Source organism: Ranitomeya imitator, chromosome 8 (genome assembly GCF_032444005.1).
Source record: "Ranitomeya imitator isolate aRanImi1 chromosome 8, aRanImi1.pri, whole genome shotgun sequence".
NCBI lineage: Eukaryota > Metazoa > Chordata > Amphibia > Anura > Dendrobatidae > Ranitomeya > Ranitomeya imitator.
Genome location: NC_091289.1, coordinates 101,296,671 through 101,320,321, shown reverse-complemented (window position 1 = coordinate 101,320,321; position 23,651 = coordinate 101,296,671). Strand labels below are relative to the sequence as shown.

Below are 23,651 nucleotides of genomic sequence, written 5' to 3'. Positions count from 1 at the left end.
GCAGCACTAGCGGTAGGTTATATAGGACAGCACTAGCGGTAGGTTATATAGGGCAGCACTAGGGGTAGGTTATATAGGACAGCACTAGCGGTAGGTTATATAGGGCAGCACTAGGGGTAGGTTATATAGGGCAGCACTAGCGGTAGGTTATATAGGGCAGCACTAGGGGTAGGTTATATAGGGCAGCACTAGGGGTAGGATATATAGGGCAGCACTAGGGGTAGGTTATATAGGGCAGCACTAGGGGTAGGTTATATAGGACAGCACTAGGGGTAGGTTATATAGGGCAGCACTAGCGGTAGGTTATGTAGGACAGCACTAGGGGTAGGTTATGTAGGACAGCACTAGGGGTAGGTTATGTAGGACAGCACTAGGGGTAGGTTATGTAGGGCAGCACTAGCGGTAGGTTATGTAGGGCAGCACTAGCGGTAGGTTATATAGGGCAGCACTAGCGGTAGGTTATATAGGGCAGCACTAGGGGTAGGTTATATAGGGCAGCACTAGGGGTAGGTTATATAGGGCAGCACTAGGGGTAGGTTATATAGGGCAGCACTAGGGGTAGGTTATATAGGGCAGCACTAGCGGTAGGTTATATAGGGCAGCACTAGGGGTAGGTTACAGGGCAGCACTAGCGGTAGGTTATATAGGGCAGCACTAGGGGTAGGTTATATAGGACAGCACTAGGGGTAGGTTATATAGGGCAGCACTAGCGGTAGGTTATATAGGGCAGCACTAGGGGTAGGTTATATAGGACAGCACTAGGGGTAGGTTATATAGGGCAGCACTAGCGGTAGGTTATATAGGGCAGCACTAGGGGTAGGTTATATAGGGCAGCACTAGGGGTAGGTTATATAGGGCAGCACTAGGGGTAGGTTATATAGGGCAGCACTAGGGGTAGGTTATATAGGATAGCACTAGGGGTAGGTTATATAGGGCAGCACTAGGGGTAGGTTATATAGGGCAGCACTAGCGGTAGGTTATATAGGGCAGCACTAGGGGTAGGTTATATAGGACAGCACTAGGGGTAGGTTATATAGGGCAGCACTAGCGGTAGGTTATATAGGGCAGCACTAGGGGTAGGTTATATAGGGCAGCACTAGGGGTAGGTTATATAGGGCAGCACTAGGGGTAGGTTATATAGGGCAGCACTAGGGGTAGGTTATATAGGGCAGCACTAGGGGTAGGTTATATAGGGCAGCACTAGCGGTAGGTTATATAGGGCAGCACTAGGGGTAGGTTATATAGGGCAGCACTAGGGGTAGGTTATATAGGGCAGCACTAGGGGTAGGTTATACAGGACAGCACTAGGGGTAGGTTATATAGGGCAGCACTAGCGGTAGGTTATATAGGGCAGCACTAGCGGTAGGTTATATAGGGCAGCACTAGGGGTAGGTTATATAGGGCAGCACTAGGGGTAGGTTATATAGGACAGCACTAGGGGTAGGTTATATTGGGCAGCACTAGGGGTAGGTTATATAGGATAGCACTAGGGGTAGGTTATATAGGGCAGCACTAGCGGTAGGTTATATAGGGCAGCACTAGGGGTAGGTTATATAGGGCAGCACTAGGGGTAGGTTATATAGGGCAGCACTAGGGGTAGGTTATATAGGGCAGCACTAGGGGTAGGTTATATAGGGCAGCACTAGCGGTAGGTTATATAGGGCAGCACTAGGGGTAGGTTATATAGGGCAGCACTAGGGGTAGGTTATATAGGGCAGCACTAGGGGTAGGTTATATAGGGCAGCACTAGGGGTAGGTTATATAGGACAGCACTAGGGGTAGGTTATATAGGGCAGCACTAGGGGTAGGTTATATAGGACAGCACTAGGGGTAGGTTATATAGGGCAGCACTAGCGGTAGGTTATATAGGGCAGCACTAGGGGTAGGTTATATAGGGCAGCACTAGGGGTAGGTTATATAGGACAGCACTAGGGGTAGGTTATATAGGGCAGCACTAGGGGTAGGTTATATAGGACAGCACTAGGGGTAGGTTATATAGGGCAGCACTAGGGGTAGGTTATATAGGACAGCACTAGGGGTAGGTTATATTGGGCAGCACTAGGGGTAGGTTATATAGGACAGCACTAGGGGTAGGTTATATAGGGCAGCACTAGGGGTAGGTTATATAGGACAGCACTAGGGGTAGGTTATATAGGGCAGCACTAGCGGTAGGTTATATAGGGCAGCACTAGGGGTAGGTTATATAGGGCAGCACTAGGGGTAGGTTATATAGGACAGCACTAGGGGTAGGTTATATAGGGCAGCACTAGCGGTAGGTTATATAGGGCAGCACTAGCGGTAGGTTATATAGGACAGCACTAGGGGTAGGTTATATAGGACAGCACTAGGGGTAGGTTATATAGGGCAGCACTAGGGGTAGGTTATATAGGACAGCACTAGGGGTAGGTTATATAGGGCAGCACTAGGGGTAGGTTATATAGGACAGCACTAGGGGTAGGTTATATTGGGCAGCACTAGGGGTAGGTTATATAGGACAGCACTAGGGGTAGGTTATATAGGGCAGCACTAGGGGTAGGTTATATAGGACAGCACTAGGGGTAGGTTATATAGGGCAGCACTAGCGGTAGGTTATATAGGGCAGCACTAGGGGTAGGTTATATAGGGCAGCACTAGGGGTAGGTTATATAGGGCAGCACTAGGGGTAGGTTATATAGGGCAGCACTAGCGGTAGGTGGTTATCCGACACTACTGCAGACAGGCTCCATTGACTGCATGCAGGGAGCTCCCCCTGGTGGCGGCTGATACCGACCGGTCATGTGTAGGATGCGGCAGTGTGAGGCTCAGTAGTCAGCCCCGTGCCGCACAGCCGCCTCCCGGTAACGAGGTAGCGCACTCCCGGCTCCACCAGTAATGGCCGCATGTCATGTGTCCCCGTGTACTGAGCGCGTCCTCCACACACACGACCTGCGTGTGTCAGCAGCCGGGGATTACACCTAATCTTACCGCGGCCGAGAAGGGCCAATCTGAGGCCAGTAATCGCGCTGCTGCTGCTCGGGGAGTGAGGACCGGTGAGACCCCGGAGGCGGCTGCTGGGGATGCGCTGCAGTCTCCCGCACACAGAGCCGCATCCTGCCAGCACGATCCCCGGTCCTGATGCGGTGACAGCTCCTCCTCCCCGGCTGCACACAGCGGCTGCCCGCACAGTGCAGGGCGCCGGCTCCTGCCACCTGGGACATGGCACGTCCTGGCGAGCCGGGCGGGGGGCACAGGTGGCACCGGGGATCAGCATGGCAGTGAGGAGGAGGAGGGGCGGGGAGGGGGGCCTGCATCCATCAGTGTGCGGCTGGCTAGTATTACCGCCTGCACTCTGCAGCCTCCCAGGACTACTCCTCATCATCCTCACCATCCTCCGCGGGGTGCACGGAGCACTGTCACACATGACACCGGACGCGGCGGCCGGAGCCCACTCTGCTGCCTCCATTGTTTGCCACCGCGGCGATCGCCCTGTTCCGTGGAATTGATGCCTCTGCCCTCCTGCCCCCGAGCGAAGCGGCGATCATGGGCTGTCTGCAGAGCCTCACCTGCAAGTCCCGCATCCGGAGGGAGAACATCACCGTGTATGACGTGTGTGCCACCATAGACCAGTGCCCGACCTCCATAGAGGAGAACTCGCCCATTGTCTTAAGGTACAAGACCCCGTACTTCAAAGCCTCGGCCCGGGTGGTCATGCCGCCCCTGCCCAGGAATGACACCTGGGTGGTGGGATGGATCCAAGCCTGCAACCAAATGGAGTTCTTCAACATGTACAGCGACCTGGGCATGTAAGTCAGCTGGATGGCATGTGCCAGTCACCATGTATGCTCCTACCAGGGTTATGTGACAGACAGGGACCCCGCAGCATGTGCAGCTCTGGAGGGCATGTGTGCCCCATCAGCCAGGCAGCGATACTTGGCATCTCCGGGCCAACTCTTCCCATATAGCCAAAGTTATGGTCATGGCCTCCAAAAGGTTACCAAGTGCCAACATCTGGATGTGAGAGCGAGTCTAGCAGCAGGGGTCCTACCTGTGCCCACCCAGATGATGGCGCTGGGTAATGCTACTGAAGCTGCTTGGAGATTGCCATACCTTTAGAGCTGCTCTGTTTTGTGCCTCAGTGACAGCTCCAGACTGTGGAACACCCCTTTAAGAGATGTATTGTCAGGTTGTCTAGCCATTCTGTGGTAGTGGGCCACGTGCCCTATGTGTAGACAGGGTGAGGCTGGCGTCCCCAGTGTCCCAGTGAGTGGGGTGGTACGCCGTGATCCAGCACAACGCACCTGTCTAATACCTGGACGTCTCGCTGCCCCCGTGGCAGAACAGTAGTGGGCCACATATGCCCTATGTGTAGGCAGGGTGAGGCTGGCATCGCGGTGTCCCAGTGAGTGATGGGGTGGTACGCCGTGATCCAGCAGAACGCACCTGTCTAATACCTGGACGTCTCGTGCCCCTGTGGCAGAACAGTAGTGGGCCACATGCCCTATGTGTAGACAGGGTGATGCTGGCGTCCCGGGTGTCCCAGTGAGTGGGGTGGTACACCGTGATCCAGCAGAACACACCTGTCTAATACCTGGACGTTCCGGTGCCCCCTTGGCAGAACAGTAGTGGGCCACATGCCCTATGTGTAGGCAGGGTGATGCTGGCATCCCGGGTGTCCCAGTGAGTGGGGTGGTACGCTGAGATCCAGCAGAACGCACCTGTCTAATACCTGGACGTCTTGGTGCCCCCGTGGCAGAACAGTAGTGGGCCACATGCCCTATGTGTAGGCAGGGTGAGGCGGGTGTCCCAGTGAGTGGGGTGGTACGCCGTGATCCAGCAGAACACACCTGTCTAATACCTGGACGTCTCGGTGCCCTCATGGCAGAACAGTAGTGGGCCACATGCCGTATGTGTAGGCAGGGTGAGGCGGGTGTCCCAGTGAGTGGGGTGGTACGCCGTGATCCAGCAGAACACACTTGTCTAATACCTGGACGTCTCGGTGCCCCTGTGGCAGAACAGTAGTGGGCCACATGCCCTATGTGTAGGCTGGGTGAGGCTGGTGTCCCAGTGAGTGAGGTGGTACGCCGTAATCCAGCAGAACACACCTGTCTAATACCTGGACGTCTCGGTGCCCCTGTGGCAGAACAGTAGTGGGCCACATGCCTTATGTGTAGGCAGGGTGAGGCCAGCATCTCGGGTATCCCAGTGAATGGGGTGGTTCGCCGTGATCCAGCAGAATGCACCTGTCTAATACCTGGACGTCTTGGTGCCCCCGTTGCAGAACAGTAGTGGGCCACATGCCCTATGTGTAGACAGGGTGATGCTGGCGTCCCGGGTGTCCCAGTGAGTGGGGTGGTACGCCGTGATCCAGCAGAATGTACCTGTCTAATACCTGGACGTCTTGGTGCCCCCGTGGCAGAACAGTAGTGGGCCACATGCCCTATGTGTAGACAGGGTGAGGCGGGTGTCCCAGTGAGTGGGGTGGTACGCCGTGATCCAGCAGAGCACACCTGTCTAATACCTGGACGTCTCGGTGCCCCCGTGGCAGAACAGTAGTGGGCCACATGCCCTATGTGTAGGCAGGGTGAGGCTGGTGTCCTGGGTGTCCCAGTGAGTGGGGTGGTACGCGGTGATCCAGCAGAACACACCTGTCTAATACCTGGACCTCTCGGTGCCCCTGTGGCAGAACAGTAGTGGGCCACATGCCCTATGTGTAGGCAGAAGACACAAAAGAGCATAGTAAAACCAAAAACACTCAGTTTCAAAAAATCACAGTAATCCGCAAGTGCTAGTAAAAAGATGTAAAAAACAGGGTATTTGGTTGATACGTTTTTTGCAAAAAATGTATACTAAGCTGCTCCACCAAACGTCAAGGTATACCCATATAGAGCAGTTCTAACTGATGTATGCAATCCCTATCTGATGTATTTAAAAACCTGATCATCTGTATATTACCTGTGTGAACAGGGTTCAGAAAGGAAATGTCCATGTGGACACGCTGAGTGGAACAGCTTTTGTGCAGATAGCCCACAGGAATGGTGGTGGGTAACTCCCTAGTTTTGTAGACACAAGAGAACAATTATGGACACAGGAACACATGGGCTACTTGCACAGTGAACAAGTCTGTAGGAACATGTTCACACACCACCAAGAAACTTGAAGACACAAAAGAGCATAGTAAAACCAAAAACACTCAGTTTCAAAAATCACAGTAATCGGCAAATGCTAGTAAAAAGATGTAAAAAACGGTATTTGGTTGATACCTTTTTTGCAAAAAATGTATACTAAGCTGCTCCACCAAACGTCAAGGTATACCCACAGTAGTGGGCCACATGCCCTATGTGTAGGCAGGTTGAGGCTGGTGTCCTTGGTGTCCCAGTGAGTGGGTGGTACGCCGTGATCCAGCAGAACACACTTGTCTAATACCTGGACGTCTCGGTGCCCCTGTGGCAGAACAGTAGTGGGCCACATGCCTTATGCGTAGGCAGGGTGAGGCCAGCATCTCGGGTGTCCCAGTGAATGGGGTGGTACGCCATGATCCAGCAGAACGCACCTAATACCTGGATGTCTCGGTGCCCCCGTGGCAGAACAGTAGTGGGCAACATGCCCTATGTGTAGGCAGGGTGATGCTGGTGTCCCAGTGAGTGGAGTGGTATGCTGTGATCCAGCAGAACGCACCTGTCTAATACCTGGACGTCTTGATGCCCCCGTGGCAGAACAGTAATGGGCCACATGCCCTATGTGTAGGCAGGGTGAGGCTGGTGTCTTGGGTGTCCCAGTGAGTGGGGTGATACGCCGTGATCCAGCAGAACACAACTGTCTAATACCTGGACATCTCGGTGCCCCCGTGGCAGAACAGTAGTGGGCCACATGCCCTATGTGTAGGCAGGGTGAGGCTGCTCCACTGGGTGTCCCAGTGAGTGGGGTGGTACGCCGTGATCCAGCAGAACACACCTGTCTAATACCTGGACCTCTTGGTGCCCCTGTGGCAGAACAGTAGTGGGCCACATGCCCTATGTGTAGGCAGGGTGAGACGGGTGTCAAAGTGAGTGCCCGGTGGCAGAACAGTAGTGGGTGGGCAGAGAACGCCATGTGGAATAAGTTACTGGTTCAGGTTCACCTTTATACCAGAGCTAAGAGTAACCCGCGCCACACCAGACCCTGATATATGTATGATAATAGGGCAGGGAGTCCCATCCCCTGCTGATGGTTCCCATGTGGTCAGAGGCCTAGCTGTCCGTTGTCACTGATGGGGGCCACATTTGGGCACAATATTCACTTGCTGCTAGTAGCTTTTCCTGCAGACCCTTCCCACAGAATGGCTCTTTGCTCGGCCTCATTACTGGAGAGCTGCCAGGACACCCGTCCTCCAGGTGGAGCAGAATCCAGGCCGCTGTTTCTGGAGGCCTGCATTCTGCACGTGGTGAGGACATGCTGTTGCCGGAATGCTGTTAGCGCTCCGCAATCCTTGTGGAAACATTTGGAAGATTGCTGTAGCGGACATTTCGGCGTCTCCCTGCCTGTGAGCGCCCCTGTCCTTCATTTGCTGGCTGTATGATTTACATAAAATGTCATCTCATTGGGGTCGCTGCCATCCATCTCTCACATCCAGGGAGCCGCTCTCTAGTGACCACTGCACTGGCCAGATCAGCGGCTTCTTTCTTGGTCTGAGTGTCCACCTGAAAAAAATCATATTTCAGATGAGACTCGCCTGTACAAGACTTTGGATGCTCAATGAAGAATGGATCCCATGTGGAAGAACTGCGTAGCATCCAATTTCTTTGGACACAGTGCAATTCTTTCACCTGGGAGTCAGTATTTGGTCTTGTAAATGTTAATTAGTGTTGATGTGTAAAATCTGATGCCGTACAGATAATAATCTTTATTTTTATATAGCGCTAACATATTCCGCAGCGCTTTACAGTTTTGCACACATTATCATCGCTGTCCACATTGGGGCTCACAATCTAAATTCCCTATCAGTATGTCTTTGGAATGTGGGAGGAAACCGGAGTACCCGGAGGAAACCCACACAAACACGGGGAGAACAAACAAACTCTTTGCAGATGTCGTCCTTGGTGGGATTTGAACCCAGGACTCCCGCGCTGCAAGGCTGCTGTGCTATCCACTGCACCACCGTGCTGAGAAACATCTGATATTTCTGGATCAAGTTCGGACAGTTTTTGGGTGTCTAGGAGGTGACGGACATCTCTTGTGAGAGCTGTAGTGTCAGACATGTTAGTTATCTCTCAGCACCTGTAGAAATATAATAATAAGGACTGACAATACATAGCTTTATTCTGAAATCAACATGCACTTTAAAGGGGCTATCTGGTTATTTGAAATTGATTGCCTGTACTTAAAGGGGTTGTCTGGCCTTAGGCTGCAAGTCTGCAGTCACTCTGCAGTGAGCGGTCATGTGACCACAAGTTTGCGATTTGCATAGTCCCAGCCACATTTCGACTAGACTGCAGCCTCGCTCAATACACTTGCATTGAGTAAAGCTGGATACAGTCCAGTAAGCACAAGACCGCATGTATGCAAATCTAATATTTGCGTTCACGTGTCCGCCACTGGAGAATCCTCATAGCACCCAGTGCACATTATGTGAGGATTCACAAGTCTGCAGTCACATAGAGTGACTGCAGACTTGTAGTTTTAGATGGACAACTCCTTTTAGAAAGTCCATCAATATCATATGAGTGGGCATCCAGCTCGCTACACTTACACTTACCAATCTGTTGTAAGGGGCTGTGTCCCCTTTTCATTGTTACCAGGTACATCAAGTAGTAGCTCTCAAAAAAAGTTTACTGCACCGAGCTGTTTCTTGTAGGCAATGAAGGGGGCACAGCCCCTCGAACTGCAGGCGAGGGCAAGAGAGCTATGCCATCTTTGACCAGCTGCTCAATAGGGTCTAGCTTGTCTGAAGACTGTTCAAACCAGGCACATAGAACAGGGGACACAGACTAGAGAAAGCACTGGGCACCCCATAGTAATTTGCCACTAAATCAGATGTATTCTTCAGTAACTCACAGTGATGACGTTTCGTTCAGTAACGGACCTTCATCAGAGGCAATGATGGCAGGTAGAGATGGTCTGAAGCTAGTCGGCAGCACCGTGGGCCGAGCCCTGATCACGAGACCTTTACTCTCCACATCTGTTGCTTCGTTTTCCAGAAATGATTTTGTGTTCATGTTTGCTAATGAGTTCGGCGCAGTTTTGGCCGAGCCGTTCTGCGCACCTTCTCCATCCTCCTATGGCAGGGGTGAGGAACCTCAGGCCCCCGGTCCATTTACGGCCCTCGATGACCTTTTATCAGGCCCTCGAGCAGATTCTCAGGGACCGCATTCTTGGGCAAGGGGTGTATTTTGATTACAACCAGCTCATTAATTTCTTCTTGCTCTGTTAGCACACACACACCGTGTTCACTACTGAACACTGAAGGGTATGCAATGAAAGATTACGTCCTGACACCAGTGCCACTGTCAGGATGTACTTTATGGGTGGAGTTTGTACGGCCCCCGAAGGATGGTATAAATATCCAAATGGCAGAAAAAAGATTCCCCACCCCTGTCCTATGGCTTCTGTAGAAGGTGTAAGTACGTAGATGCAAACTGAGTAGGTGGGAGTGGGCTCAGCCTGGACCATCTCATTAACTGATCCTAATAAAGAAGAACTTCTGGGAGACCCAGTAATGGAGCTGTACCCTAAGGATGCACCTACATGGGCCCCTTTATGGGGTACAAGCGTTCCTGCCTAAGCAGATTGTCGGGAGCCCAGCGAAGAACAGGGCTTACTGCCAAGAACAATATAATTTATGTGCACAGAGCAGTTGTATTAATGAATGATTGCTCTTTCTGCATGGAAGTGTGGTCAGCTTTACTAAACCATCTATCAAATGGCTGTCAATTAATGGCCGCAGGGGAGTCAGTGTATGTGCACAGAACGATCATCATTACAATTGTTCTGTGTGAATATAATACACTAGATGGTGGCCCGATTCTAACGCATCGGGTATTCTAGAATATGTATGTATGTATATAGCAGCCACATAGTATATAGCACAGGCCACGTCTTATATAGGAGTACTATGTGGCCTGTAGTATATACCATGTGGCTGCTATATACATACATACACATTGTAGAATACCCGATGCGTTAATATAGGCCACACAGTAAATAACAGCCCACGTAATATATAACACAGTCCACACAGTATATAGCAGCCACGCAGTATATAGCAGCCACGCAGTATATAACAACCCACGTAGTATGTAACACTGGCCACATAATATATAACACAGCCCACGTAATATATAGCACAGCCCACATAGTATCTAACAGTATAGAACACAGCCACGTAGTATATAACACTGCCCACGTAGTATATAGCAGCCATGTAGTATATAAGGCTACGTTCAGATTGCGTTAGTGCAATCCGTTTAGCGCCTAGCGCTAGCGGATTGCGCTAACGCACTGTGTTTTAAAGGGGTCGCGTTAACGTCCCCGCTCTCGCAGATCTCCGATCTGCGAGTGCGGGGAACGGACCGCGGGTGCGCCTCGGACGCTGCAAGCAGCGTCCGCGGCACGCCACAAAACACCGGCACATCGCTAGCGCGTGCCGAAAATGGCACGCGCTAATGATTCGCGTCCCCATTGCTGTTAATGGGCGCGCTAACGGACGCGTTGCACGGCGTTAATTTCGCTGTGCAACGCTGTCCGTTAGCACGGTCCCATTAACGCAATGGGAACCTAGCCTAACGCAGCCCACGCAGTATATAACACTGGTCATGTAATATATAGCACAGCCCACGCAGTATAGAACACAGCCCACATAGTATCTAACACTGGCCAGGTAGTATATAGCAGCCACGCGGTATCTAACACAGCCCACGTAGTATTTAGCAGTGTAAGCACCATATCCCTGTTAAAGAAAATAATTAAAATAAAAAATAGTTATATACTCACCCGGCGGGATCCAGCAAACCTTTGGCGATGCGTGCGGTTGCCGCCATCTTGCATTCCCAGGATGCATTGCAAAATTACCCAGATCACTTAGCGGTCTCGCGAGACCGCTAAGTCTTCTGGGTAATTTTGCAATGCATCTCTGGGACCGGAAGCCGGCAGCAGGCGTGAGCGCATCGTCGGACTACGGAGGGTGAGAATAGCAGGTTTTTTGTTTTTTTATTAATTTTAACATTAGATCTTTTTACTATTGATGCTGGATAGGCAGCATGAATAGTAAAAACTTGGTCACAGGGTTAATAGCGTCGGTAACGAAATGAGTTACCCGCGGCATTAACCATGTGTGAGCGGTGACCGGAGGAGAGTATGGAGCAGGCGCTGACTGCGGGGAGTATGGAGCGGGTGCCAGGCATTGACTGCGGGGAGTATCGAGCGGGCCCCGGGCACTGACTGCGGGGAGTATGGAGCGGGTGCCGGGCACTGACTGCAGGGAGTATGGAGCGGGCCCCGGGCATTGACTGCGGGGAGTATGGAGCGGGCGCAGGGCACTGACTGCAGGGGAGTAGGGAGGGACTAATCGGACTGTGGACATTGCTGATTGGTCGCGGCAGCCATGACAGGCATCTGGCGAGACCAATCAGCGACTTGGATTTCCATCACAGACAGAGGCCACGACCAATGAATATCCGGGGGCAGGACAGACAGACAGACAGACGGAAGTGACCCTTAGACAATTATATAGTAGAGGGTTATCTGCAGCACATGTCTAGTTTACACAGGGCTGTGCTGCCGAGAATGATGATTTTTAAGCCAATTTATTTATTTTTTCTCACAATGAACAAGCATTTCTGTCTTTCCTCAGGTGACTGGCGCCTGTTTAGGTCCTGTGAATGTACTGTTATGGCTATGTCCCTGACAGGGTGCTGTGCTTAGCAATTCCACTGACAAACTCCCTTTAAACATGCCGCATAGTAGTCAAATACGTGATGGATGCCACACTCATCTGTCTGTCTTCACTTACCACACATGTAGCCAGCTTTTCCCTGCCTGTACAGTAAATCAGGTTCTTTACACATAGTCTGAACAGGGATTTATTCTTAAAGGGAACCTGTCACCCCGAAATTCGCGGGTGAGCTAAGCCCACCGGCATCAGGGGCTTATCTACAGCATTCTGTAATGCTGTAGATAAGCCCCCGATGTTACCTGAAAGAGGAGAAAAAGACGTTATATTATACTCACCCAGGGGCGGTCCCGCTGCTGGTCAGGTCAAACGGGCGTCTCCGGTCCGCTGCGGCGCCTCCCATCTTCATTACAAGACGTCCTCTTCTGATCTTCAGCCACGGCTCCGGCGCAGGCGTACTTTGCTCTGCCCTGTTGAGGGCAAACAAAGTACTGCAGTGCGCAGGCGCCGGGCCTCTGACCTTTCCGGCGCCTGCGCAGTGCAGTACTATCCTCTGCCCTCAACAGGGCAGAGCAAAGTACGCCTGCGCCGGAGCTGAAGATCAGAAGAGGACGTCTTGTAATGAAGATGGGAGGCGCCGCAGCGGACCAGACGCCCATCTGACCTGACCAGCAGCAGGACCGCCCCTGGGTGAGTATAATATAACGTCTTTTTCTCCTTTTTCAGGTAACATCGGGGGCTTATCTACAGCATTACAGAATGCTGCAGATAAGCCCCTGATGCCGGTGGGCTTACCTCACCCGCAAATTTCGGGGTGACAAGTTCCCTTTAATACATGGTGACCACCAATATGTCTTTTTACTGACGTGTGGGGGCTCCCTCCTTAACCCTATCAGCACGCTGAGATCTTGATTGTGTTGTCTTGATGTTTGCTATGACAGTACATGACCAAATAATGGCCTTAAAGTCTGCCAGCTACAGAGGCCTGTTCACAAGATATCAATAAATGTCTTCATTCCTGTTATGGCATTTTGCATTAACTCCTGAAAAGCACCCGAAGGGTTAATAAACTACCTGAAAGCAATTTTGAATGTGTAGAGGGGTGCTGTTTTTAAAATGGTATCACTTTTTGGGGTTTACAATATATAGGACCCCCAAAGTCACTTCAAACCTTAATAGATCGCTAAAAATAAGTTTTGTAAATTTCCTTGAAAAAAATTAAAAATTACCGCTACATTATTAAACCTCCTAAAATGCTAAGAAAATAAAACATTTTACATATGGTGCTGATGTAAAGCCGACATGAGGGAAATGTTATTAATGTTTTTGCATGGTATGACTGTGGATTAAATTATAATCATTCAGAGTTCGAAAATTGCAAATTTTTTGAGTTTTTTTTTGTAACATTTCTGATATTTTTAAAAGTAAAAGCAGAAAATATTGACATCAACTTACCATTATCATAAAGTACAATATGTCAAAAAACACATGGCAACACAAGTCTCATTCATACTAAAATAATGACCCAACAAAATATTGTGGAATAAAATTGGCCGTGATGTTTATTCTTGGGTAACTTAAAAATATAACAGTAAACCTACCAATTGAACGATTCATATAAATAACCAAACATTCCAAGACTCCATTAACCAATCCATCCAGGAACTGGATGATTTTCCCACAATATAAACATCACGACAAAGAGAACAGCTCAAGGGAGAAAGAGTGCCTAAAATCTGCCAAGACTGGCTTTAAATACACCCGCAACAGCCCAGCATGAGACCCCCCTTTATTCCCTAATTCTTATGGGGGGGGGGGGGGGGGGCTGCCATACTCAGAATCAGTGAGATCCGTTGAAGCGTTCCAGAGTTATTACCACATAAAGTGACACTGGTCAGAATTGAAAAATTTGGCCCAGTCACTAAGGGGTTAATGGATAATCATTCAAGGAAAAGTTTAGCCAGGCATTCTCTTATTGTCCAGGGCACTCGTTCTCTCCTGGCACACGGCATCCCTGTACCATGGGGCAGACTGATGGAGACAGTGGGAGCAATGACTCGGAAAAGTCAAGGTTGAAGGGTGATGCTGACTCCTTGGCTGAGGGTTTTCTTACTATGGAAAGGGGAATTCAGGAGCTCTAGGTTAACAATCTAAGCTACCTGCAGGAAATGTTCTAAAATAAACCCTTCCCTTTAGTCCCTGACCGTCTTTATATGTTCCTGGAACTTTGGTATCAGCACGTGAGCCCTGCACCAAGTCACTGGTCAAGGGGGCCATGGGATCATCAGCGCTGGATCTTAATCTGATGTTTCCATAACAATGTTGGATCTGGTGTTTTTACTCTCTGAGGAGGAATGTGGGAACTACATATCTCCCAAATGCTGCCTCCAGCAGTCGGAAGGAGCGCTGGCCGGGAACCATTGCTCAAACAGCACATTCTGATGGCTACTGTAGAATATGTTCATTATAAGCCCATTACAATTCATGTCCTGCCCAGGTCACACTCAAGGACCACATTGTCCTACACTCTGAAGTGGTGTGACTAAGCCGTAGAATTTGTGGTGCTGCCTCTACATAGGTTTCCTTGAAGACTATCTGCCATCAGTCCTTCCGGCAGAGCTTGTACTGTAAATCTTGTCACCAGATGATCGCTCTCCGCCTGCATGCTCCTTTGCTGTCAGGGATTCCTATGACTCAGTTTGCCACCTCCATACTGCATTGAATACTTTTCCGATGTCTGCATCATCTCCCCATTACTTAAACTGTTTGACTCTTCTGGATCCATTGATGTGTCCAATTCTCCTGGCAGCAGAGATGTTCTGAGAAGTCATTAGAATTATAATTCTGGGGAATCCAAATAATCTTTAGTCCGGATTATCCAGACTGGCATTTTATACGGCTGGAGAAAGATATGCCAAAGCCTTTACCAGGAGTGCAGGGCTTAATGAATTTGCTGCATCTTTTAGCTGTAATGTGCCAACATAAGAATTGTGCCCTGGTCACCAGCTGAAATCCAGGTGCATCTCACAAAATTAGAATATCATCAAAAAGTTAGTTTATTTCAGTTCTTCAATACAAAAAGTGAAAGTCATATAGAGTCATTACAGAGTGATCTATTTCAAGTTTTTATTTCTGGTAATATAGATGATTATAGCTTACAGCCAGTGAAAACCCAAAAGTCATTATCTCAGTGAGGGCTCATACTCACTTCCGTGAAATACGGCCGAGTCTCGCATGTTAAAACCCGGCTGTGCCGCCGGCACTCAAGAGCGGAGCGTGCGGCCACATAGCAATACATGGAGCTGCACGCTCTGCTCCCAAGTGCCGGCGGCAGAGCCGGGTGTACCATGCGAGACTCGGCCGTATTTCACGCGAGTATGAGCCCTAAATTAGAATACTTTATAACACCAGCTTGAAAAAATGATTTCAAAATCTGAAATTTTGGCCTACTGATATGTATGTTCAGTAAATGCACTCAATACTTGGTCGGGGCTCCTTTGGCATCAACTACTGCATCAATGTGGCGTGGCATGGAGGCGATCAGCCTGTGGCACTGCTGAGCTGTTATGGAAGCCCAGGTTGCTTTGATAGCAGCCTTCAGGTTGTCTGCATTGTTGGGTCTGGTGTCTCTCACCTTCCTCTTGACAATATCCCATAGATTATCCATGGGGTTAAGGTTAGGTGAGTTTGCTGCCAATCAATCACAGTGATACTGTTGTTTTTAAACCAGGTATTTGTACTTTTGGCAGTGTGGACAGGTGCCAAGTCCTGCTGGAGAATGAAATTTCCAACTCTAGAAAGTTTGTCGGCAGAGGGAAGCATGAAGTGCTCTGAAATTTCCTGTAGATGGCTGAGCTGACTTTGGTCTTGATAAAACACAGTGGACCTACACCAGCAGATGACATGGCTCCCCAAACCATCACTGATTGTGGAAACTTCACACTAGATCTCATGCAGCTTGGACTGTCTGCCTCTCCACTCTTCCTCCAGAATCTGGGACCTTGATTTCCAACGTCTAGTGTGAAGTATCCACAATCAGTGATGGTTTGGGGACCCATGTCATCTGCTGGTGTAGGTCCACTGTGTTTTATCAAAACCAAAATCAGTGCAGCCGTCTACCAAGAAATTTTAGAGCACTTCATGCTCCCCTCTGCCGACAAGCTTTTTGGAGATGGAAATTTCATTCTCCAGCAGGACTTGGCACCTGTCCACACTGCCAAAAGTACCAATAAATGGTTTAAAAACAGCAGTATCACTGGGCTTGATTGGCCAGCAAACTCGCCTGACCTTAACCCCATAGAGAATCTATGGAGTATTGTCAAGAGCAAGATGAGAGACACCAGACCCAACAATGCAGACGAGGTGAAGGCTGCTATCAAAGCAACCTGGGCTTCCATAACACCTCAGCAGTGCCACAGGCTGATCGCCTCCATGCAGGGCCGCATTGATGCAGTAATTGATGCTAAAGGAGCCTCGACCAAGTATTGAGTGCATTTACTGAACATACATTTCAGTAGGCCAACATTTTGGATTTTAAAATCATTTTTCAAGCTGGTGTTATAAAGTATTCTAATCTATATATATAATTGTCTAAGGGGTACTTCCGTCTTTCTGTCCTCAACTTCCGTAACGGAAATCCCGCGTCGCTGATTGGTCTTGGCAGCTGCCTGTCATGGCTGCCGCGACCAATCAGCAATGGGCACAGTCCGATTAGTCCCTCCCTACTCCCCTGAAGTCTGTGCCCGGCGCCCGCATACTCCCCTCCAGTCACCGCTCACACAGGGTTAATGCCAGCGGTAACAGGCCACGGGTAACGCACTCCGTTATCGCTGCTATTAACCCTGTGTGTCCCCAACTTTTTACTATTGATGCTGCCTATGCAGCATCAATAGTAAAAATATGTCATGTTAAAAATAATAATAAAAAAAAAACTGCTATACTCACCCTCCGTCGTCCGACGATGCGCTTGCTAAGTCTTCTGGGTAATTTTGCAATGCATCTCTGGGAACGGAAGATGGCGGCAGGTGTGAGCGCATCGTCGGAGCTTCGTTGGATTCCAGGGGGTGGGTATATAACTATTTTTTACTTTAATTATTTTTCTTTTACAGGCATATGGTGCTCACACTGCTACATACTGCGTGGGCTGCGTTATATACTACATGGCTGCTATATACTACATGGGCAGTGTTATATACTACATGGCTGCTATATACTACATGGGTAGTGTTATATACTACATGGCTGCTATATACTACATGGGCAGTGTTATATACTACATGGCTGCTATATACTACATGGGCAGTGTTATATACTACATGGCTGCTATATACTACATGGGCAGTGTTATTTACTACATGGCTGCTATATACTACATGGGCAGTGTTATATACTACATGGCTGCTATATACTATATGGGCAGTGTTATATACTGCGTAGGCTGTGCTATATACTACATGGGCAGTGTTATATACTGTGTGGGCTGTGCTATATACTATGTGCCCTGTGTTATATACTACGTCGCCTGTGTTATATACTGCGTGGCTGCTATATAATGCGTGGGCTGTGTTATATAGTACGTGGGCTGTGTTATATACTGTTTGGGCTGTATTATATACTGTGTGGCCTGTATTAACGCATCGGGTATTCTACAATATGTATGTATGTATGTATATAGTAGCCACATAGTATATAGCACAGGCCACGTAGTAATTGTCTGCTATATACTACATGGCTCCTATATACTATGTGGCCTGTGCTACATACTATGTGGCTGCTATATACATACATACATATTCTAGAATACCCGATGTATTAGAATCGGGCCACCATCTAGTTTACTGATATAATGACACTGGGGTTTTCATTGGCTCTAAGCCATAATCATCAACATTAACAGAAATGAACACTTGAAATAGATCACTCTGTAATGACTCTATCTACTATATAATTGTCTATGGTCCACTTCCGTCTTTCTGTCTGTCTGTCTTTCTGTCTGTCTGTAACGGAAATCCCAAGTCGCTAATTGGTCAAAACAGCCATGAAAAATCAGCAACAAGCTTAGTCCGGCCGTGTAACATACGGGCCTCGGAATTCTGGGAGTTGTAGTTTGCTTACGCTCATAGGCCATGTAGTATTCTGCATTTTAACTACATTTCCCAGAGGCAGGGAGTACAGTGCGCAGAGAAAACAGAGAAGTGTCTGCATGGCTGCTATAGCGCAATAATGGTCTCCCTCTATGTCGCGGCCGTCTATGGTGGTCTTTGGCGGCTGGCCAAGAGGTAACTGGGCAGCGGAGTCCCGGAATAAGCCCCTGAAGCAGTGGACCCTCATCGTGCACCCACTGAGCAGCTTGCAGGTGAAGCTGCCATGTAACGTGCGGCTGAGACCCCAAGACCCGCTCACCTATCCGGACGTGGACCGGGTGTTCGTCATGGTGAGCGGGTGTCTTCCCTTCTCCCTGCAGAAGACACTGAGGCTCTGTATCTGTACTGCAGGTCTCTGCTGCGACCCAGTGTCTGAGCTGAGGCTGGAAACACAGCAAGGCTCAGACTCCAGTAGGTACAAGTGGCTGATGAGAGAGGGCAGGGTAAAGTGTGCAGGGTATGATGGGCAAAGTTCGGTGTGCAGGGTACGGTGGAAAAGGTACGGTGGGCAAGGTGCTGTGTGCAGGGTATGGTGGGCAAGGTACGGTGGGCAAGGTACGGTGTGCAGGGTACGGTGGGAAAGGTACTGTGGGCAAGGTGCTGTGTGCAGGGTACGGTGGGCAAGGTACGGTGTGCAGGGTACGGTGGGCAAGGTGCGGTGTGCAGGGTACGGTGGGCAAGGTACGGTGTGCAGGGTACGGTGGGCAAGGTACGGTGTGCAGGGTATGGTGGGCAAGGTGCGGTGGGCAGGGTATGGTGTGCAGGGTACGGTGGGAAAAGTTCCAGTAGGCAAGGTGCTGTGTGCAGGGTATGGTGTGCAGGGTACGATGGACAAGGTGCGGTGGGCAAGATACGGTGTGCAGGGTACGGTGGGCAAGGTGCAGTGGGCAGGCTATGGTGGGCAAGGTACGGTGTGCAGGGTACGGTGGGCAAGGTACGGTGTGCAGGGTATGGTGGGAAAGGTACGGTGGGCAAGGTGCTGTGTGCAGGGTATGGTGTGCAGGGTATGGTGGGCAAGGTGCGGTGGGCAGGGTATGGTGTGCAGGGTACGGTGGGAAAAGTTCCAGTGGGCAAGGGGCTGTGTGCAGGGTATGGTGTGCAGGGCACGATAGGCAAGGCGCGGTGGGCAAGGTATGGTGTGCAGGGTACGGTGGGCAAGGTGCTGTGTGCAGGGTATGGTGTGCAGGGTGCGGTGGGCAAGGTACGGTGGATAAGGTGCGGTGGGCAGGGTATGGTGTGCAGGGTACAATGGGCAAGGTGCGGTGGGCAAGGTACGGTGGGCAAGGTACAGTGTGCAGGGTACAGTGAGAAAGGTTTGGTGGGCAAGGTGCTGTGTGCAGGGTATGGTGTGCAGTGTATGGTGGGCAAGGTGCAGTGGGCAAGGTACGGTGGGCAGGGTATGGTGTGCAGGGTACAGTGGGAAAAGTTCCGGTGGGCAAGGTGCTGTGTGCAGGGTATGGTGTGCAGGGTACGGTGGGCAAGGTGCTGTGTGCAGGGTACGGTGGGCAAGGTATGATGTGCAGGGTACGGTGGGCAAGGTACGGTGGGTGGGCAAGGTGCTGTGTGTAGGGTATCGTGGGAAAGGTACGGTGGGCAAGGTGCGGTGGGCAAGGTACGGTGTGCAGGGTATGGTGGGCAAGGTGTGGTGGGCAGGGTATGGTGTGCAGGGTACGGTGGGAAAGGTACGGTGGGCAAGGTGCTGTGTGCAGGGTATGGTGTGCAGGGTACGATGGGCAAGGTGCAGTGGGCAGGGTACAGTGGGCAGGGTATGGTGGGAAAGGTACGGTGGGCAAGGTGTTGTGTGCCGGGTACGGTGTACAGGGTACGGTGGGCAAGGTACCGTGTGCAGGGTATGGTGGACAAGGTGCGGTGGGCAGGGTATGGTGGGAAAGGTATGGTGGGCAAGGTGCTGTGTGCAGGGTACGGTGGGCAAGGTGCGGTGGGCAGGGTTTGGTGGGAAAGGTACGGTGGGCAAGGTGCTGTGTGCCGGGTACGGTGTGCAGGGTACGGTGGGCAAGGTACGGTGTGCAGGGTACGGTGGGCAAGGTGTGGTGGGCAAGGTACGGTGTGCATGGTATGGTGGGCAAGGTGCGGTGGGCAGGGTATGGTGGGAAAGGTACGGTGGGCAAGGTGTTGTGTGCCGGGTACGGTGTACAGGGTACGGTGGGCAAGGTACCGTGTGCAGGGTATGGTGGACAAGGTGCGGTGGGCAGGGTATGGTCGGAAAGGTGCTGTGTGCAGGGTACGGTGGGCAAGGTGCGGTGGGCAGGGTATGGTGGGAAATGTACGGTGGGCAAGGTGCTGTGTGCCGGGTACGGTGTGCAGGGTACTGTGGGCAAGGTGCGGTGGGCAAGGTACGGTGTGCAGGGTACGGTGGGCAAGGTGCGGTGGGCAAGGTACGGTGTGCAGGGTATGGTGGGCAAGGTGCGGTGGGCAGGGTACGGGGTGCAGAGTACAGTGAGCCATCTCACGAGGATCTCATCTCCTGATGGTCCTACATGGGGTTCCAACCCCTGTGCAATACTAAGGAAATCCTGAAAACCTGCACTGTTGGCGGCCCTCGAGGCCTGGAGTTGGGGACCACTGCTCTAGGAGAACTGATCTGTTCTGTAATGCAGCAGTTGGCATTAATGTGGCTGTTTTTCTCATCCCCCCTTTGGCACATTTGTGCCTATCTGATGCTTTTGTGACCAGATGTGCAATGTTAGTAAAAGAGGATTACTTTTAGGATATGCCGTGTGTATCACATGGGTGAAGGCCATACCGCTGTGGTCTAAGGATGAGCAGATTCTCTCCAATCACCCCGAGACATTTGGTGAATCAAATGTGCAGTATTCTACTCTGAGGTCCAGTGCTATATACCCCTGTGTGTATGGTGGGGGTTCTGCACACCCCTCACCTGCCGCCGTGGGCACAGAGGTTAGTAGGGTGATGGTGCCCTGGGGTCACACTGTGATTACACTGAGGCAGCTATGTAGTCTGATCGCTTTACATGCGGACTGTGCTGTGGTTTGCAGTGCGGGTTTCTCTAGGTGCTCCTCCATCAATGGAATTCCCTTCAATCTGCAGTGTGTTTTCTGCGACTGTTTATTTTACTCACTTACATAGCGCCATTAATTATTATTATTTATTTATATAGCGCCATTCCATGGTGCTGTACATGAGAATGGGTTTACATACAGGGTTATATATATCGTTTACAGTAAACAAATTTACAGTGACGGACTGGTATAGAGGGGAGAGGACCCTGTCCTTACGGACTTACAGTCATTAATTCCACAGCGCTTTACAGACATCATCATCACTGTCCTCATTGGGGCTCACAATCTAGATTCCCTATTTGGAGTACTGGAGGAAATCCCTGCAAACACGGGGAGAACATATAAACTCCTTAAAGATGTTGTACTTGGTGGGATTTGAAGCCAGGACCCCAATTCCACTAAGCCACCGTGCTGCCCTATGTGTTATATGGTGGCCACTGATATGATCATCTATCTATATAATCGTCTAACGTCCACTTCCGTCTCTTTATCTGTCACGGAAATCCCGTGTCGCTGATTGGTCGTGCCTGGCCGGCCATGACCAATCAGCGACAGGCGCAGCCCGGCCGCGAATTGGCGCTGGATTTGAACCACACTTCGCTGATCGGCCAGCCGGGCGCGACCAATCAGCGATATTGGCACGAAATGTAACCCCCACTCACAGCACAACGTACGTACATACATACATACATACATATTCTAGAATACCCCATGCGTTAGAATCGGGCCACCATCTAGTATAATACATGAGTTTCACTTTTTGTATTGAAGAACTGAAATAAATTAACTTTTTGATGATATTCTAATTTTGTGAGATGCACCTGTATGTTTCTGGCATGTTTTCTGCCACTTTTATGGAATAAATTACCATGAATTTGTGATCCTTGCTTGCTTGATTATTCCTCTTGGCTAAGTTCTGCTCAGTTTGCAAATAGTTGGCCCGGACTGGCATAAAAACATCGAAAGTTGCAGAACTTTAAGCACTTTTACTTTAGAACTAGTGTCGTAAACTACTTGATTAATTGTCGTATTTGAGCCCATGAGCAGATACCAGGATTAGGAAGGAAATGTTTGCTGATCACATGGTTGTGCTGTGAAATTGCAGGCAGGACTAGCTCCGCGGGCAGTTCTGGGTGCTAGTCCCCATTGCAGACGGGTGCCAGATGGCATGCATTATTCTGGTGGGTAAAATGGGTCCGAATAGTCAGAAATGTTTCCAGTCAGTAAGCGCTGGCTATGATCAGTCCATGTACGCTCCCCGTGGGGCCCATGAGCAGCACATGGACCAGTTATGTTCTCCTGTGAACAAGTCCTTACTTGCACTGACACTTGTCCTGGGATCATCACCACATATTTGTATGAACAGGACTCCGGCCTGTGCACCAGCTCCTGGGATGCCGTAGGATGGCAGGTGGGAATGCCGCGTGGTGGCGGAGGAATGCGCCCACACTGCAGGAATGTTGCTCTGCACCATATACCGAGCAGGTGATTGCTATATCCATGGAATGCCCAGTGAGCAGTAGGGCTGTGTCCGCCTTGTGATATAGTAGGAAATGTAGCTAAAATTGGCTTGGTAAAAATAGAGAAGCTCAGATTTAAGGCACCATCATCACTCTTCAGCTAACTTGTGGTATGGGATAGATAGGAAAAATGTGACCATCTACACTATCAAGGATCATTATATGGGCTCGCTCACACCACCGTATTAATTGGACGAGTGCCATCTAATTTTTTATCAGATAACACTCAGACCACTGTTATACTATCGGGCAGTGCTGATCAACATTTTTTTTCTCATTAAGATTTTGCATGAGAAAACAAGCTCTGCATTCTGTGTAATTCGGATGAGACTCGCCCATTCAAGTTTATGGTTGGTTGAAAACATTGGATTGCACTCGGATGACATCTGAGTGCAGTCCAATTTTCGCAGACTCATAGAATGGGGAAGATGGATAAATTTTGTTCTCCTTCTTTTCCTGGCAGTGTACTACAGTTCTCTCATCTGAAAGAATCCGATCACACTTAGCTGACACTCAGATCATACTTTGATCAGAGTGCCACTAGCAGAATCGCCCCGATTCTGTCGAATGAGAGACTCTACGGTCAGGTGACCCTGGCCTATAAAGGACTATTCACATGTAATACATTTACAGAATACCCACAGGATATGTGTGCTCGCCTCAGAGAAGATCAAGACGTACGAGCGCAGCCTCCACGCTACAGACGTCTATGCAGAGCAATCCCCTGGTGTGAATCCAGCACCTAGCAGGCATTTTTGGGATATGCTGTTGATATATTTATCTAAATATATTTATCATATCTATGGGATAGGTGTTAAATGTGTAAAGACTTTGGATCTGTCCCCTAGGCCCACCACTGCTCCGAAGAACAAGGGTCTCAGTGTCTCATTTGTGAATAACTATTTCCATCAGACCCAAACGAGTGAATATGGTGGTGGTTAGACATGTACACAAATGCTCCATTGACTCAAGATTTGGGAACTGCTTCTATGGGATATATGTATCTAGTGGGGAAAAACCCTTTAATGAGAATCTCCCTTTAATGGTCTGATAATTTAGCATACGACTTAAGACATGTTCCCTTCTATACAGATCTAATACAGGC

General features: G+C 49.9%; 1 protein-coding gene across 1 annotated transcript in view; it reads left to right on the top strand.

Moving 5' to 3' along the window:
• The first annotated feature begins 2,781 nt into the window (after window positions 1-2,781).
• The window catches only part of FAM78B (family with sequence similarity 78 member B), a 214,847-nt gene continuing 193,977 nt past the window's right edge, over window positions 2,782-23,651 (top strand). Inside the window, exon 1 of the mRNA XM_069737221.1 lies at window positions 2,782-3,782. Coding sequence (XP_069593322.1) covers window positions 3,520-3,782 — 263 coding nt within the window. The 5' untranslated portion in view covers window positions 2,782-3,519. The remainder of the gene's footprint in view (window positions 3,783-23,651) is intronic.